The sequence below is a fragment of the Haliotis cracherodii genome, unplaced genomic scaffold (genome assembly GCF_022045235.1).
Source record: "Haliotis cracherodii isolate W230 unplaced genomic scaffold, xgHalCrac1.p SCAF_18, whole genome shotgun sequence".
Lineage (NCBI taxonomy): Eukaryota > Metazoa > Mollusca > Gastropoda > Lepetellida > Haliotidae > Haliotis > Haliotis cracherodii.
This window is the reverse complement of record NW_027266273.1, coordinates 1,583,027-1,603,003: the sequence shown is the minus strand read 5'-3', so window position 1 is coordinate 1,603,003 and position 19,977 is coordinate 1,583,027. Positions and strand designations below refer to the sequence as shown.

Sequence of the window (19,977 nt, the reverse complement as noted above, 5' to 3'; positions counted from 1 at the left end):
AACTATCATACATCTACCGTCACACAATTGAACATCTTCAGTCTAACTATCATACATCTACCGTCACACAATTGGATATCTTCAGTCTAACTATCATACATCTACCGTCACACAATTGAATATCTTCAGTCACACTATTGAACACCTACAGTCCAGCAGATCAATCAGAAAATTTCCAGTATATCATCAGTAGAAATCACAGTTACAATCACACAACACTGCACAGTGACAACACAGCTCAAGACACAATAACAATACAAAACAAACAAAATTGAGGACATACCCGTCTCTTGATTGAAGGTGTGCAGAATATTTTGATAATAAAGCGTCTATACTCGATCGGATACAAATCGCATTGACTCACTCTTCTTAATCCTATTGATGAGCTTAAACTATTGTTGTGCTGAAAACACAGATTATATTGGAATGAAAGCATATAATTAAACGATCGGGAAGCCAGTTTGAAGCATTCATGTTTAAAGAAAGGGGTTATTTCCTTGCTGAAAACAGTGATATTTTTGCAGTGGTGAATGTTTAATGAGACAAGCTTAGATATCTTATTCACAAAACACATGTCAAAAATAATTTGTTTAATGGGATAATTTTTTTAAGTCTGTCAATAGAATTTGTTTTGTTGGGTTGTTTTTTTTAAAAAGCCACGCTGGAGGTATGTGGTGTCATAGTTTCACCAATAAAACATTCATCATTGTCATTGTTTTAATATGAAATATGCATAAGCCCTATATAGGATTCAACGATTGAGCACAGCGTTCGACATGGTGTCACGAATGACTTCTGTCATCGAATGCTTTAAAACAAAGCAATTAAAGTTAACCCTCACAGTCAACAGTCCATTTGCCCCCAAAAAACTCATTTAAAGAAACCTCAATACATCAGAAAGAAAGTTCAGCACATGCTTGCACATTAAAAGTACGTGCACTATATTGATATAAGTTGATAAATGATAATCTAGGAAGATACGAAATGGAATGCATTATATATGGTACCTTTCCACAGAGCAATTATAAGATCTCGCCTCACAGAACACGAGGTATACAATGGTAAACGTTATACAACGTTAAAGGTGCTCTGAATTTTACAGGTTCGCTTGTTCCGAATTAACATGACATGAATGTAGAGGGTAAATAGTGTTAACTGATATAGTCTGTGAAGTAAAATAAGCGACACAAAGGATGTTCAATATGTGACAAGGCCAGGGAAATAGCTTTCCTGTATACGGTACAGGCTAAAAGGAAACGATGCTTCATAACTGAGAATATAGAGGACATAGTATTCAGCACTTGATCATTGAACAATTGTCTGTCAAATTACATGTTCGCATTTGACAATTCTCACCAAGCATTACACATCTATAGTGACAGAACTGGACATCCACGTTTACGATAGTGAACATCTGTAGTCACACAATAGAACATTTACCTCACATAATTGAACATCTACCACCACACTATCGAACATTTTGATGTAGGTTAAAGAAACGGTTACAGAAGCTGCATGCATATCATATCAAATCTATCTAAAACAATGCTCACGTCATGAGTGGGTGAAGTGATTAACCTCTCTCGACACTGCGCATCTCGTGATACTGCGTGCACTGTGTGTAGATACGTGTAGGTCTTCCTCAAAGATCATCCTGCATCTAACTCATACATCATTTCCATTATAAAAGACAATAAAGGAGATATATATGTTATGAAGTCTCATACACCTCGTATGTACATACCACAAAACGCTGTTTTAGCCAGAGCCAATACCATCAACACAAACCCAACGCTTGTTAGCGATTGTGCAGTTAAAACAAACTAATTCTTCCGTACAAAATTCCTTTTCACAATAATTACTGACTTCACATCCAATCTCGAAGCAACAAAAGCTATTTGGAGTGTTTGGTGTAAATATCATGTGCTGGAAATATCTCAGACATAATACAATAACAGCAAAACGCTCCCGCGGCCTGACATCCTCTATGTTAAGAAAACACGACGGGAAGGCTTGCTGTAGCCGCGTCTATCGCTAGGCTAGCAGTCTAACTTGGCGACTGAACCGCACACACGCAATGGCCTGGCTTGGGGTATAGTGGATTAGCACTCGAGGAAGACGGCGCGGGATTAACTAATGAGCGATTGATCGGATTAGCCAACAACAACTGATTCTTGATTTGATTAGGAAGAAACAATCTCTAAACAAACAACTATGATTTTTACACGACGGAGGAGAAAGTGTCATCGTGAGGAACGACTGCCACCTACTCCCCATGTATACGGGAGGTACGACTCATCAACTCCAGTCTCGTTCTGTTTCAAACAGTAGACGTACTACCACAAGTCTCTTGCCGAATTAAGGGTGTTTACACGGAGTCACTACATATACCACCCACGGAAGTGTTAACTGCTGTCATATAACAACAAGCGTTTGCTATCACCAGTTTCTACTTGGATATTTTTTATCCTACGCACTGATTGTGTTATCGAGTCCTGCCCGAAGCAACTTGTGATTTTTTTTCAATTATCGTTTCATAAATATTTTTTGAGAATTTTTATTCTCAAAAATACTATGCTTTGTTTTGTGCAAGAACCTTTCTCCAGCCACAGGACAACGATATCGGCGATTGTCACACTACTACTATGGATCCACCTGTCACCAAGTGCTGCTCTTTTACAAGGTGAGACAGTTTAATTCTTAAAGTACTACGTTAGTTTTCCCATCCCTTTCCTTAAGGCAGTGAGTCAAGGCGTATATAAGTAACTCACCTCTAGAGCGGGTGTTTTGCCCGAGCACAGCGGGTAAGAAATCATACACCAAGATACAAACCCTCGCTCTATTCTTTGAAGACTGGAGGTGGTCCTTTCATAGTAGCTGCATTTCAAGTGACAAAAGTCAGTATTAGATTTGATCCTATAGCCAACAGTCCACAGAGAAACAACACAGCAGGTTGTCGCTTTAAACAGACCCACCACCTATAAACCACCACAACACTGGCCGCCCAAATGGCCATACAACCGAAGGTATATCCAATTTGAAATTTACTACTTGTTTTGATGACAACCTCACGTCAACCTTAAACTTTGTGTACAATTTATGGGAAAAATAACATTGAGATAGCTATACCAATAGATTTTTTCTCGTATCTTTGTAATTACTACCAAACGTGTTTGATCAATATTTTTCTTCCCCCAGAGTAGCACAATGGCTAAACAAAAAGCTCTTGGTCAAGCGGCGTAAAGAAAATATGTATAATTCAACCTGTGTTTGTTGGGACAACGTTTCTACATGCAGATCGCTGTTCCCTTCTATACAAATATGTTAGTCTACATTCAAACCTCATTATTCCACGATCGATAGAAAATCAAAAATATGATTTAATCAATACGTTATACCACCCGGGACAGCGTTGTGTTGAAATCGCAGCCCTACCTTCGTCCAACGCTATTGATCTTTCAACAATGACATAGATAAAATCGCCATGTTTACGATCAGCTTCGTTAAAACGGGGTGTTATTTTATTTAATTCAAACCTTTAGTAAGGGCCATACTGCTCTAGTCTATGCCCATTCATAACCCTCGCTGATGGCAATGTAATCTGATATCAAAACTGGCCTACTTACGTCGCAACACCATGTCAACTTAGGCCGACATTTCCGATGGCAACTGTTCATAAATCGATCGTTCACGAAATTAACATTAGGTTACTGTCGAAATAATATATATCAGCGGTTGGTATTTTATATTATGAAATGTACACGACTAAGGGTTATTTACAATTGGTGGCTTTAATGCTAACCTGTGTCTGCTCCCATATGTCCCCATGTGTCATCCGAAAAAAATATACAAGAGATATAACACTGTAGCATTAGACAATTGTAAATAGCTTATTTGGCTCTATTCTGTCACACGTTAACTTGGTAGTAAGCGTGGTATGGGCTTGAACATGATCGCGATATATTTCAGTGTAATGTTATCTCCCATCTAAACAATAACATATTGTTCTAGAATACATTTAAACCGTTGTGACACAATTAGCCACATACATACGATGCAACCGGTATCAAGTCAGTTACACATGCACTGTCTGCAAATAACAATACGCTACACATGCACTGTCTGCAAATAACAATACACTAACTCATCAGTACTCTTCGGTGATAATATTCAATCATGTCATCTTATGATTGGACGCGACCTGACAATGCTAAATAGTCACGGGGATGTATTCCGAAAGTAAAAATGCACACGAGGAATTTTGTATATAAACAACAGCAACAGCTTCTCGAACCGCTTCATATTTACGTTTAGATATTTTCACAACTTCGGGCTCTGCTGTCAACATTTTGAAACCAATGATCTAACAAAAAACAAAACGGCTTATGTTTCTACAGGCATAGCATCGCAGCTTTAAACAACACGTCCATTTCTTTTCAAGAAGGGTTTGTAGAGCGACTGTCCAAATATGCTTAGCTTTGGCGGCTAATATGTTTGCATTGTAAATATATTTTACTTATGATTTTGAAAAGAATAGTTTTCATCTTTAATATTGACATTTCTTAATTATTGTTTAACACCAAGAGTTTGTAAATTTGGAAATTATGTTGTAAATTATCCTGAAACTATCATTTATGATAATTCAGAGTAATGTAACATTGAAAGCTGAGGGTGGCTTGACATTTTCACACGTGGTTGTGGTGTATATTTTGGTAGAGGTAAATGTATGTCAAATCTGAAATAGTTCGCTTTAAACGTTTTATTACCAGTATTCCCTTCTGGCCCAATAACCGATTTGACAAATCCCAGCGTGCTCCAAGACGTGATGAGTCCTTTCATGTTAATCGTGTCGTAATAACAACATTTCCACCGTTCTTTGGGTGCATGTTAACGTATTAACTATGTCCCCGGTGTACTTTTATTGTCTTGTGTATGCTTCAGGCTAAATGAACCAGCCGTAAATCACCATCGCAGCAGCATACAAGTACTCTCGTTGAATACATTTACCTTACATAAAGTCGACACACTACATAGATATTTACATAATGTTAACACTGAAAAATACAACTTTCGTAATGATTCTCCTGAATGTAATTATCTGGAAATAAAAAGATTTCTTTCATAAATTAGCTCAGATGAATGCCATTTCTAAATTTAACGGGTCTCATAATATTTTATGTGTAGTGATTGTTTCCGTTTTATTACCACAGTTGTAATCAAAGAGTATACATTGTCTAAAGGTTACATCGTAGATCCATTTCAGTTTACTATATTCAGTTGGGTGAACAGGGTAGGCTAGTCAGTTTCCATTGAACAAACTAGGCATGAAATTAATAGTAAAGAGTTATACCTTTCCCCATTATATTAATTCTATTAAATGTTATTCATTTGCATGGCCCAGCTCCACAAAATTCAAGTTATTAACGGAATTAAAGATCGTGATGCTTTTAATTGCATGTATTTTGAAAATATGTTGTCTTGAATGATAGATATCTACCGTTAACATGTTAAGTTGATTAGTTCGGTCATTAACCAAACCTCGGGTCATCCTATCGAATACGCCACAAGCCGAACAAACTCAGGCCATGCTTTCTCACGAGGGCGTGTTTGTTTTTGACCAATATCTAATATTGGTTTACCCAGAGAATGTTCCGAAAATATAAAGTTAGGAAAAGCACGGGTACCATCCAGCGATGGAAGAGGACAAATCCATCTGTAGTTTTAGTGACACACACATTTTTAAACTCCGAATTATTTGTACTAAGATACCTTTGGATTTCTAGTTATCAGGCCATACCAATGCCAGTTACTAAATAAGGATTTCTCTACAGTTCACAGTTACTTAACAAACACATATTCTTGGTGGAAGGTACGAACTAAATGTAATTCAAAATTATAATTATAATTATCCAAAAACAATTATTTAATTAATTTAATTTATAGACCGAGTGCTATAATATTGACACAGTAAGTATATATATCATAATCATGATAAAATTTAGATTTACAAACTTATTAATAGAAAAATATTTACAAGCCAAGTTGTAAGCCTATTCCTTTAAAGCATTTATGTTCTCGATAAACGAGAGATATACCTCTCTTCTTCAGAATGAAATCACGTGAAAAATTGGATTTGTAGAGTAAGATAGTTTATTTGACAGTCCTCTCAGCTTTTCCTTTGATTGATCGCACATACTTGGGTGATTGTACTAAATGTATAGTTCTCACAAGTGAAACACGACTGTTGTCTACCAGACCATAACATTGGTTAACATATTCAACTTAGATAAGTTAAAATCAAACTGTTCACTGGCGGAAATGTTTTCATTTCATGTTTATTTGTTGGCTGTCCAATAACAATTCCATTGATAAATATCTTCATATACGTAATAAAAGTCCTGATTAAACGCTTATTAATAATGTTTCTTTTACCGATATTAACTACCATATGAAATTCAGTTTTACGTATAAGAATGAACTTGTTTATATTCTAATAATCCAAACACGATTATGATCCCAACGTCCATCTAGCACCTAATTAACCGGTATTAAAAACTGTTTCCCCTTCACTAGGCGTACAGCAGGGAGATCTATTGAGCCCGTCCCTTTTGCAGGATTCTAATTGTGGTGAGGGTGCCTAAGGCATGGCTCTCTTGGCTCCCGTTGCGTTGTGAACACACGATCTGACAGTCCCACTGAGCAGTTGACGTGGCGAAACGTTCGGCTCTTTAAAGGGGCACAATTTACGTTACGGTGGCTTGTTTTGCTGTCCCCTTTAAAGACGACGGCACAAATCGCCCTGATTGAGTTTCCGATAAGCGCCAGGTAGAATACCTGCTCTCAGCCTCCCAACAAGCTTATGAAAAGCCAGGTGTCAGTCACCTCGCCCCGTCATCCCCACCCCCCGGGGCAAGCGCCATCCCGACCCCCATCCGTCAGGCTCCGACACTAATAAGCTTGGAGTAGATTAAAAAACCCTTAGAAATCTGATGTTACGGAGACATATGTAATAAGTCTACTCACTGACGATCGCTATCTTTGCCCTAATCTTACTGTCGACTACCGCCGCCTTATCGATAGGATTTATCAGGATATTGATCCGCCCCGTAATGCTTTCAATTCCTAAATACCATTTTACTGATTAAGATATACCGTTGTAATTGTATGTAAGGTTGAATTAAATGTGTGTTTTTCTGTTTTCAGGTACGGTGAAGCAGTGTAGCAATGAAGGAGAAGAAATCAACATTACTGGGATAACAACTGACCCTTGCATCGCCTGTTTCTGTCGAGTGAGTAGTGATGTATTTCAAAGTTATCTGAAACAATCCCTTGAAACTAATCCTACACAAGTAAAATCATACCTTTACGCCAAAATAACACCAGTGTAAAAGGCGCTTGTCATTAAGCCAACTGTTGTTAGGCTGTGACGTCACAGCACGTGCCTGCAGCGTAAATTACGGTCTCGGCAGCCATCTTGGAAACGGGAATCTCTTTTGTTTTGGGTGGTCCACTACTTCTCTCATCGAGATGTACAACAGAATGCCCTTTGTCAAAGGCTAAGTTATCTGAACCTGACTAACACACGTGAACCTCTCCATCCTATTGTCAGCGTACGCGCATGTAAGAAGTAACAAAGGGAGATAACTTGAAAGATAAGGACATGAGACTGGAAAGGTTATCAAGAGTCCTTGATTAGTGCTACTTCAATAAAATAAACTTCATTCACAATCTAACAAACACCGCAAGCCACATAGTTGAGATAGCAAACGGGGATTGGGGATTCCGGTCGCGTCTTAAGAGAAATATGATGAAGATGTATGTTTTATATTCTTTAAATGACACATTTGCAGATATTTACAATTCACTTATGTTTTGATATTGCATTTCAAGCACTAGAACTTACACAGGAGTTACATTAATTATTTATATAATTTGAATAATTAATATTAATAATGCCCACAGATGTTTTGAAACATCCTTACTTTCAGCCAACAAGCTTTCTTCCTGTTTGGGTCACAGAAAGAGACAACAAAATTGCTAATTAGGGTCATTAGAATTCCCCGGTCAAATGCTTGTGTGTTTGATATTTGCTAAACAATGTTTAATCCCTTAGGTCAAAAGGTCTTCAGTTTAGAGTTCAAAACAAATACAGCCCCATATCTCTGTATGCATTAGCCATCCGGTCAATGAAGAGGAACAACTACGATTACACAGGACATTATCTGAGCTTGCGCGAAACCACAAGCAATCGATGCTTCCCTATCTTATCCCAAATGTATTTAAATATTGTCTCTGAACTAAAAATGTCTCATGCAATTTCAAAACTACCGCTATCTGCAGGTTCCCGGCTGATATATCCTAAGAGGGTTTTTTCAACTGCCATAATTCGTCGCATGTCTTGACTCGTGACATATCGTTAACTTTTCAATGTCGTTATACCCCTTGATTTACTCTCAACGTTGATTCCTTAAACGTAGTCGAGTAGTTTCAGCGAAGCTGTATATCAGATCGCTTAATAACAAGCATAAACACTGACCGCCATCTCTTGGTGGTTGGAAACAGACGACATCGGCGCCATCTTGGCAAACGTTGTCGCCACCCACCCGACGTTGATATCTCACCAATTACAGTTGTCTCCCTTCGTATCAAATTCTAGGTTTGGTTGAACGTTGAGTAGAAGTAATAGTTTGTTACCCAGGTTACAATGACAATTATATTTTGCTGTACATCGTGATCGTACAGATAGAAAAGGTTGCGTACTGGACACATCCTTTTCGTAGACAAAATACGCAATATGTTCTCTAAGAGAGCAATTGAATAGAAAGTACCGTTCATATTACATGAAGCACTCAGACTTATGGCGACCTGTTCTGCTTGGTACACAAGTGTTTGTGTTGGTCGCTGTAATTCTATTTCGGAAAATCTTCAAAAAAGATTCATCAATTTGAAAGTATTGTGATGCGTAAATGTTGACAAAGGCCTTAGAAAGCGTGCGTGCGATCCCGTGTGCTTCATTAATATAGTGTAAAAGGCCACGGTGATGCTCCATCGCCTACAAATGCAGATTAGCTGATATGTCCGAAAAGTAATTTCATTCACGACTTTTCGTTTTTTTCTATTCCCATAATATTTGAGGGCATATACCAATCTTTAGTCAAGCGTGTTGCAAGTGTTCAGAAGGTTAAAGGGTAAATGAATATCAGGTTAAATTTGAGAAAAGGCGTACAAGCCTTACCTGAACACCTTTTGGGGCATAGCGTAAATACTTGGTTTTATGTCCTGAAAATTCGACAAAAGACAAAGAAAAACGTCAACTGTATTTTTAGAGGTTACGTTGACATTAAAGGGAGATAACTGTTGTGTGGATTACCGACGGAGGATTCGCCGCAGGGTACCGGGTGGCGTCTACCTATTATCCCCTTCCGTGCTCCTTCGCTTCACTTTGCCTCCATTTTGGGTCTCTGCCCACCCGCAAGTATTTGAGCGTCTCTCTTTGTCTCACGTGTTGATCTTTCCGAGTTAACACAAGATAGGCGACGTTCACCTAGTACTTGCTGTTTACATGAGTAAGTCGAACCCATTCACGCAGGCGCGCTCCCAGGCGGTCACGTGACCTCTGGCCCTCGGTGGCAGACGACACTTACGGAAGAAAATACCAACAAGATAATGTTTGGAAATAACGTAAAGAATATGGAAGAAAAGTGTCACGCGGATGAGAACATAACACGTCATTAAATTCGAAACGGTTTCATAATTCATAATGTGGAAGAAGTAAATATTTCATTTAATGAATCGCATATTATTCAGTATGTCTACAGATGCCACACAAAGGACATAAACCCACAGAATAGTGTATGTTACATTTCAATATAGTCTACCCCCAAATATATGCAAATATTGCACCTAAGTGTTAAATACGCCTTGTCTTCAGTCAAAGGAGACACATTACACCAGTCCCATAAATTAAATTAGATCGTCAGCGGCGGATAAAATTGTCATAATAAGATGGATTTGGTTCTAATGCTCTCTAGATTGAAATAAGAAACACTCGATATCACGTTCAAAGAGACTAAAAGCAAAAAAGCCCGCCCGCAATTTTCATATTTCCCCATCAAAGGGGGACATAACTCTTGGCGTGACATAACGGTGAATCATTTTGCCATGCGGTTTTTATCCTGACATCCTTGAGTGTCCAAACGCGGATAAAATGTTCACACCTAACTAATTCGTAGTTATGATAACCTAACCCTTTCATGATACCCCTTTGCAAATATTTATATTGGAATACAGAGGTCGGGCGATCATCTTAGCAGGCCGGTAATATGAATTAGATAACACTGTCCATAGACATTCTTCATCCACATATACGTGAATTTGGCTGGTTGGACGTATTGAAACCGGTTCACACTTTTATGAAATCCTATATATAACATTTCAATCAAAATAATACTCGGCACACCCAAACATTAAATTGTTCTCTGAAAAAAAGTAATTCGTTCGTATCTTATATTTGAGTCTTTCTGTAGACAATAAGCATATAAGAGGTATCGCTTTCAAACATAGAACCAGTCAATCTCCCGTCTAGCCCAGCAACCAGGCGGCATGTTTCGCAGTCAAATCTCTAGGAAGACCCAACTTGTAATCAGTAGGGTAATTATATATCTATCTAACCCCCCGTATCACCAATAGGGATTTACACATTACTATAAATCTGGGCAAATTGAGATATGAGCGTCTAGTCTCCTATGTAATGTATGAGGGCAAGTTAAAGGCGATATATATTTATTGTCGGGGAGTAACATGCTATTTGGACAAGTAAAAACATCTGTTTCTAATGACAAGTAAGCTTGAGGGCACGGTAGGTCAAGAAAAAGATATCATTCGAATTTTCATTCAAGGCAAAAAGTACGATGTGATCTTGTGAAAGGATGAAAGAGTCAAAACAAATCTCAACTTGATTTAGCTTCCCTAACAAGTCCGTTAAGTTTATAGTGAGTGAGCATATCGTTAGTGCGCTGGCTGAATTTAGAAACAATTTTCACTTTTTCAAATCATGGCTTCATGCCTCTGTTGTTTCAAAGAACACGTGTTTTTCCCGAGGCCCATTTTGCTGCAGATTTGAGTGCATCTAAGTATGTGATCAATTACGTTACCTCCATGACTTTGATACTCAACAAAAAGAAGCAGATATCCCTGTGTTAACAACGTTAGTTCTGGTGACCTGAATAACGTCTGTTGTCGAGAATTTGTCTCTATAAATAATTCCGATTTGGTTTTTGTTGAAGTGGAAGTAGGTGTTGGCCGTTGCCCGGTTGTTCAACTTACACTGCATCTCATCCATCGCGATTGGTGTGTGGGTTTAATATGACAGCCTCTCTCTCTCCAAACCTCCTCGATATTTTATTACAACTGTTACTTTAAAATGTCCCCGCAAAGTGGCTCTATTCCTCTTGAGGACCATTAGCGATCGTAAAGACGGGTATGTTTGCTTACGAACTAAGATTTGATAGGTCGTCTGCTCCAGCGGGCGACTCGCAGACGACAGTGAGAGCCATCTTGAAATACTCCAACCTGCTGAAAACTATCCATCGTCATGCACTTACTTTAAATATGATAGTAGATATATACAAGAGTCGTTGTTAGGAAAATGTTAGTCCTATTAAATCATTTGAAAGATTTTGGACTGTCTATTTTAATGGTTCAACCATGCCGGCCATACTGTGTTGAGTAACAAGTGAACTGATTTAAGCTATATCTGCTCTGCTTTGCCTTTTACACATTCTCACAAATGTTATGTACAAATTCTGATAACATTATGATAACAAATTTTGTATGTACGGGTCAAAAGAGGATTCTTTGTGTAAGCCCTAACCTGTTACAGCACACGGTTTTGAAACAACCCCGCCTCGGCTACGAAACATCGACGCACTGAACACTGTCAAATGATGAAATATTGCTGAAAAGTCAGATAGAAATGTTTACCCGGCTTTCTAAAACGGACCGAAACGTGATTAAAATTTCAACTGTCAATGTCGGTATGGTAAAGACTCGACGGGCCGTCTGTTAGCGCAGTGTCCTGACGCCATGTGAATCTTGTTAACCGCTACCCGTAAACATTGAGAGAAGGGATGGCACAGAGGCAATATAGTTCGACAAACTAACTTTAGGCTGGCACTAGGGCTAGATATTTGTGTGCATGAGTATAAAAGAGGAAGATAAGGTACTGTTAAACTGGACGACATATTTAATAGTGTTTCCTCCAGTCAACATGGCGGCTGCGATCGCAAACAGGAAGGACACAGGGCTTGCTCTTTTCTCTTGAACCGACAACATTCCAACTTTTCATAGTTACCTATATACATTTCAGGGTTTAGTAAATACGTTTATGGATTAAGGTTGTTTAATCCGCATTTCTGAGCAGGTGCCCTTTGCAGTGAAAGAGGGAAAGCTGCAGGTAGCGACGCAGCGTCATAAATTTCCCGATGGAATGTGGAATATTTGAAATAATTTATTATATCATTGTTTTATATTCAATGTTTCAGAATGGCCAAGTCGAGTGTGAGAAAACCAAATGTGGAAACCTAGAGGGCTGCCACGCCATTTTATTTGACGGTCCCAGCAAGAAGTGCTGCGACGTATGTAAAGGTATGTAAATAATGATAATAATAATAATAATAATAATAATAATAATAATAATAATAATAATATATTTTGTTTTACTTTTATTTGTTGCATTGTTATTATCGGTATTAATTGTTTGGGTTTCTTTCTATACAGGTTGTGTGTATAAAGGCAAAAGCTACGAAAGCGGTCAGATTTGGTCGGACCCAAAGAAGCCCTGCGAACATTTTGAATGTCGGGTAGGTACCTGCAACAACTGCAAAATACAGACAAACTATGTTTATGATATCTACGTTATAAATGCCCCGTCTGGTTATGACGAATATAAGAATATTTTAATCAAAGGTTCAGAGGGACGAGCCGTACAACTATTCACCTGCTGAACGTTTGCAAGCTAATTCCCTTTCTTGTCCTTTCGGAACATCTTCAGGAATGTTTTGTTTGTTTTTATTCAGAAGGGGTATTTTTGTAGAAAATCACCAGTCAATAACCCTTGGTCTATAGTAACCTCGTTTTAGCCGCCTGGGACTTGGTACACTCGCTGCTAAACTCCATTGTAGTTAGCAAGAAGACTCTAAGCCGTGGCTTTAAGGCCAACCAAACAATTAAGAGTTTACAGATCTCGTTGGCTTCTCAAACATCGCGCATTTGCACGAGATCTCGGACAGGTTTCTGGCAAATATTTTCCCCTCAACTACTTCCAGTGTATTACGTTCATGAATAGAGTGTTATGTAATGATCTCCAGTGTCTGCTTCCACGACATAAATTATTAGTCGGCCTCAGAACTACAAGTTCAGAAACTGACAACAAAATTGACAAATAAATGACTGAATTACACGCGGCCTTTGGACTGTCTATGCATACAACACCCAACAACTACTTTGGACTGCCTGTACATTACTATTTTTTTTAAACTTAAGATAAGTGGTATGCCATGTTTTATCGTTGACCGGAACATAGGGGTTTGGATCGTGTGAGAAATTTCACCCCGAAGCCTGAAAAGGCAAAACGCGCACTTGAAATGGAAGATTAGAATTTTGAACAGTTGAGTTTCTTTCACACACATTAAGCCCAGTGGGGTTTATGTCACACGTCGTTTATGTTCGTTATTTATCTTTAAGATTTAACGTGTGGGCTACACTAGTCACAGTTAATTATGAAACGATTATATTGCAATGATACCTTTCTGTCTAGACTGAGAAAGATGAGCCGTGTGACTTATTCTTGTCAATAAATATTCTGTATTGTTTACAAACAAATGGCCATTGTAAGATATGTTTACAAACACATGTCTATTGTTCCAAGCATGTATATTATGTATGTGATGGTATTTAAAATGGTATTGGCTTAAACAGGCATCGGTTTACAGAGATGTACATATTCATGGCAAGAAGCGAGACCCCTTGGGGGGATTACCCAAGTGGCCTCCCGCGTTTAACGTATTGTTGTTTTATGTTGTTCTGGTTTCGTTGTTTGGTAGATAATGACTTTTGTATCACGGGAAGCTACTAATTCGGATAGATTAGCTAACATTTAAAAGTGAACTCTCACTGGCTTCGTCTTTAGACAGACACTTTTAATGACTCAAATATCGCCAGAATCACCCATGGCCGTCCAGGTGTGCTTGTGAATGTCGGCTTTATTGCAGTTTGATATATCATTTATCGGAACGATCTCCCAATTTTGTTTCTACGATCGACTCATTGTACCAAGTAAAGCGAAATTCAGAGGCATTTATTACTTGCATATTACACGTGCATCTCCACACAAAATACTTTTTCTTTCTGTTTGATATTTTATAGGAGTTATTTCAAAGATAGTTTATGGAATGTTTATTGTGTATTTATCGCTTGCTTTAATGGAATCTCTTTTCGTTTTAGGCTAGTGTTGTCACTAGATCAAAGAAACAGTGTCACGTCCCGTGCAAAAATCCAATCCAATCCAAGAATGAATGCTGTCCTTCATGCAAAGGTATGTATAAAAATACAACCGACTTTAACCATTTTGTGAAACGAAATGGGATTGGCGAATATACCCCAAAAACCAACCCAATTGATCCAAGATTACCACTGTGTTGTTTCGGTTACAAACATAACAACAAAATACTTGCAAACATTTCGACATTTGTTGCGGACTTGTGCCGCTGTTGTAACGTTTGTTTGGGTTTGTTTACAAACGTTAATTAAACAACCTCGGGAATGCTAGTGCCCTCCTCCCCCCAAATTTCAAACATGACCATCATGGAGATGGCTCAGTCGAAGATTCAGTCCCCACTGCCCAAACAGTGCAAAGTATAATATGCCCACTCAGCTGATTTTATCTGTTACGTTTGGCTTCACCGATTTTTTTTATTCCAAACAGACATATAACCTTGTGGCGTTATTCTATAACTTCGGCATGTTTCGTTGATTTTCGGTGACAGATGGGACAAGTGTTCGGGTGCGTCAGCGCGTGCAAATAGTTAATTTGATTGGTTCAGTGAACTGAAAGCCACCATTGTCAACACACGACTTTTCCTCTGAAGCTGGACAAGGCACTAGGATTGTTCATGGTTGTTTAACTGTAAATAAAACATGGTATTCCATTCAGAATAAACATCAATGGGATTATTGTGTTCTCTGGTTAATAACACAAATATCTAGATATTCTTAAATACCTCATAAATGCACATTAACTCTCTGAATACCTGGCTTTCCCCCACGCAATCAAACAGATATTTTCTTACAGTGGAGACAGGATTTATAGCATCCGACTAGTCATTACGGACACTTCATCACGCATTTTACTCTATTAAAACACCATTTATAATAAAACCAGACCCCGGTGTGTGCTATGTCTGTAACGCTCAACGGACATCGAGTTTAAAGACACAACTGTCACTTAAGATAGCGGCCGCCGTAGCACAGTAATCTACAATCAAAGCGAGGAGACCGGTTTAAGTAGGCCAAACTCACATATGGACAGGACCACTGTCAGTAAAAAAACACGACGGGGGATTACGTAGTAAATATATGTCATCATAAATTCTGCTACTAGTTTCCCCTCAACAGACATGCTATCCACCACCCCAACCCAGTATTTGTATTAAAGCCAATGCCAACTTGATAGGAGTCATTTACCTTCCCCTGTCGAACCATAATCTGATTTGATCACATTTCTAGTGTGGTAATGTTTAGGTACACTTATATGTCACGTTTTTTACCACCCAAATTCTGACGATCATCCTTTGGGCCTAATCTTATTCCCCGTAAACCAGGCAGGTACTGCACATCTGTTTCGTGCGGAGCAGGAAAACCACAGGTGTACTTCCGGTTGTAACACCGCCATATTGTTAGCCCAAATACAGAGAGTTAAATTCAATGGTAACAAGGCAGTTCGTGTCAAACTGTCGACCAACAAACACGTACAATTCATTCAGATTTGTTTTACTGCAAACATTTCTTCAGCTTATTTTTGTTTCTGTTTTAGGTTGCTATTACGAAGGAAAGGAGTACAAGAATGGCGACGTTTTTTCCCTCAACACGGACAAGTGTGTCAGCTGTTCCTGCAATGGCGGCTCCATCACATGTACGAAGAAAGCGTGCCCAGTTCTGAACTGCCCCGCCGAATCTGTTTATACACCAGAAGGAGAGTGTTGTCCCAAGTGTAAAGGAAAGAGAACCATCTTTGACCCAAGGGACATTTGCTTGTACGCCCGGACTATCAAAAGAAACGGAGACACCTTCAGCCTCTCTCCACAAAATTGCACGACATGCACATGCAACGTAAGTTACCGGCTTCAGTATACAATCAGTGTGTGGCCTTGTCAGAGATATTTTACATTTCATATTCATGATTAATATGTCCTACTTTTTGTCGGACTACATTATAGGGATTATATCACACGCTGCTCGAATTGTAACACCAAAACAATCGCATGTTTTGTTGACTTTTTACACCCTCATAAGTGTTCGGCAATCCTTCCGCTCTAAGTATGAATGAATATGCCTAGACTGTTTACACAATATATTACCTATCAGTTTGTTACACACGTTATCAATGGCATGCATTCAGCGGCGTAATCTAAAACCAGGAGTTATGTCATTGACCTGTTCATAAGTGACTAAATGAATAGCATAGCGTGGTTTGGAAACATTTGATCCAAGTATAACATAGACGATTCCATTTTTCAGTCAGGGACAACGATATGTACTCGTCAGAGCTGCCCGCCCCTTGACTGTCCAGAGAGTGAGCAAACCCAAGATGATGGTGCCTGCTGCAAGAAATGTCTGCCTAAGAGGGATTGTACATTTCAAGAAAAGGGATATAAGGTAAACATCATAATAACATTATACTGTTTTAGTAATTATTTCCTTTTTAAATTTAAATTAAATGCTTTCATATACAAAATATATAATAGATTCACCGAAAACTTTAAAATCCAACTAATAATTATATTTTGCTTGTCTTAGCACCGTGAGGAATGGCGTCCCAGTATCTGCACCCACTGCACCTGTGATGATGGCGTCACCTACTGTCAACGTGAACGATGCAGTAACTCGCTCTGGTGTCCAAAAGGTTATCGTCTCAAGTTCGAACCTGGTGCATGCTGTCCTAAATGTGTTGAACGTAAGTACATACTTGCAACAGTATTTAAAATAGAATTACAATTATATTTCATTACGAAAAAAAACATTTTAATATAACATTGAATGGTAAATTCTCTATGTACAATATAGTATCACAATAGTATCAATACTTAAAACAATAAAAACACTGGAACACAAAACAAAGCAAACCATGGATTATTTATTAACGAATCATCTTATATTATACAGAAGACGCTGTGTGTACTGTATTCGGTGATCCTCACTACAGAACCTTCGACGGCAAGATGTACAACTTCCAGGGAACATGCAAATACCTCCTCGCCAAAGACTGTTCCAAAGACAATTCCTTCACCATTAAAGTCAAGAATGGTGTCCGTTTGTCCTCCGGGTTTGCTTGGACCCAGATGCTGGTCGTGATCATGGGCAACACACGTGTCAGTCTTCTTCAGAACCTTGTGGTCAAAGTTAACAGGAAGAGGATCGCCCTTCCCTATACAGATACTAACAAGTTTACCATTAGGAAAGACGGCCATAGTGTGACCTTTAGGGCTGACATCGGATTGAAGGTCGTTTGGGACGGAGACAGCTACCTCGAGGTCACGGTCAGCAGCAAATACAAGAACCAGATGTGTGGTCTCTGTGGGAACTACAATGGTCTTGAGAACGACGACCTGGTTGGAAGAAAGGGCAAGATCTACGAGAAGGGTGAAGACTTTGGTCATTCCTGGAGGATTGGTAGCAAAAAAGCATGCAAGGTCAAGCCCAAGCTCCGTCGTCTCACGTCCCCCTGCGAGAGTGATGCCCGTGCCAAGATGAGAGCCAACAGACACTGCAGCGCCCTCTACGATAAAACCTTCGCAAAGTGTCGCCGCCAGGTGGATGTTCAGCCATACGTCAGTTCATGTGTTACCGACATGTGCGATTGCCCTCATGGACACCAGTGCGCATGCGAGTCGCTTCGTGCATATGCTAATGAATGCAAACGCGCAGGGTTCAAGGTCAAGTGGGACAATTCAATGTGCAATGGTATGTGTCACGTTCAATTTACAAATTATTCAATTCTAGAAAATGTCTGTTTTAAAAAAATAAAAAAATAATTAAATTTGAATAAATGCATTTGTATTCAAAATTACAATGCGTCAAAATATTATCTAAACCAATGTCTTATGAACCTCTTCTCTATTTTCAGGTGACACCAAATGTCCGAAAGGCGCTATTTTCTCCCCCTGTGCTTCGGGGTGCCCAAGAACATGCAGCTCCAAAGGCAAGTTGGGATCCTGCAGTAAGAAGTGTAAACCTGGATGCCAGTGCAGGAAAGGAACAGTCCTCCACAACAACAGATGCATTCACCCAAAACAATGCCCAAAGAAAGCATGAAGATCGTGATCTACAAGCTTACGGTGGCAATTACAACGCACGTGCCCCACGTGCAACCACATGATCCAGTGCTATCGCCTCGTGCTCCACGTGCTGATCGTGCAGAGTACAGTCGACCGTTTGCAGTAGTGCTTGGAACCTGTGCTATGACGTCACAAAGTGCTAAGCATGTATGTGCTACAGTTAATATTGTGATTGGGCGTTGGTGGTTCAAAAGAAGGTGCTGTAAATCTGCTCAGGGTACTTCAAAAAGAGGGAACAGAGTGTCTGATACGAACAAAGGTAGTTCAGTGGTCAAAATTCGTAAATGTTGGGAAAAGAAAGAATTACAACTGCAATTTACGATGATCACTGACAATGAAATATTGAAAGTTGTTAAATGTTTGTGAGAGGGAAGTGAAACAAAATGACTGAAACTTACAATATGTGGATTTGTTCAAGAGAATGTTCATGTGATAGTAACTTAAAACAATGCATTGCGTATATTGCCTGTCCGTAGACAGCAACTATTGTGATATCTTAAACGTTCCCCAGAAATATAACCGACAAACCTCAATTATTGATGTGCTCAAATGTCATGGATTCCTATTTCGTTGTTTTCCACTTGTCAACATTTCAATCTCAGGCAATGATTTAATAAAATCATGTCGTCTTATACGTGCTGGAGCAGAGATAGATGTTATGAAAAACATGTAATAACGACGGAAACAACGTTTCCAACACAATATATATAATGTGGATTTTAGAAAATGCGAAATACGGATTCGCAGTAACGTTTAATGTAGTGCAATATATTAACTTATCGACTTCCAATAATGTCCAAGTCTACCTCTAGAAAAAGAACTCCTATTGCATTTCTGCACGAACGATTGTGCTAAGAGAAAGCCACTTAATCAATGGCTTTCATTTCCAAGGTGCTATACTACAACGTCATGTGTATCATACTTCATTTTTGATGAGCTATTTATGAATGTACATATTCATTTTTTGTATATTTAGACTATTTTCCAGAATCTGGAAGTAACTTATATTCGATGTACATATCATATACATATTGAAATTAATTTATTTTGCCAATAAATCAATGAATACAATTCGAAGGTTTTGCTTGTTTCATGGAATACCAACATGTACGGACCTCCAGTTGATGTGAAGAGCGGAGGAATTTTATGCGTTACAACAAGACGGAAAATACTTACCTAATCATATATGCTTTATATGAGGTATCTCTTCTGTACAGTTCGTCGGTATGATGTAAATCTGTCGAGAAGAGCAATATAAGGCATTATTTGATGTCAGGTCACGTGAATCGCAGATCTGTCACAAATGACATGCTTCTCACAACACCCAATGTCCGCAACACGCCACAAGGGCTTGGGACCTCGTTAT

General features: G+C 38.8%; 1 protein-coding gene across 1 annotated transcript; it reads left to right on the top strand.

The window, feature by feature from the left end:
* The first annotated feature begins 2,071 nt into the window (after positions 1–2,071).
* On the top strand, positions 2,072–19,607 carry LOC139465653 (BMP-binding endothelial regulator protein-like). The gene is made up of 10 exons (XM_071247387.1): positions 2,072–2,683; positions 7,204–7,289; positions 12,543–12,645; positions 12,778–12,860; positions 14,503–14,593; positions 16,091–16,386; positions 16,795–16,932; positions 17,074–17,230; positions 17,440–18,237; positions 18,401–19,607. The coding sequence occupies exons 1-10, from the start codon at positions 2,575–2,577 to the stop codon at positions 18,586–18,588; spliced, it is 2,049 nt and encodes a 682-aa protein (XP_071103488.1). The 5' UTR covers positions 2,072–2,574; the 3' UTR covers positions 18,589–19,607.
* Positions 19,608–19,977: the final 370 nt, after the last annotated feature.

Coding starts and splice junctions, on each gene's coding strand:
- LOC139465653 (XM_071247387.1), top strand. CDS start 2,575: ATGCTTTGTTTTGTGCAAGAACCTTTCTCCAGCCACAGGACAACGATA. Junction 2,684..7,203: donor AAGTGCTGCTCTTTTACAAG/GTGAGACAGTTT, acceptor TTCTGTTTTCAG/GTACGGTGAAGCAGTGTAGC. Junction 7,290..12,542: donor GCATCGCCTGTTTCTGTCGA/GTGAGTAGTGAT, acceptor TCAATGTTTCAG/AATGGCCAAGTCGAGTGTGA.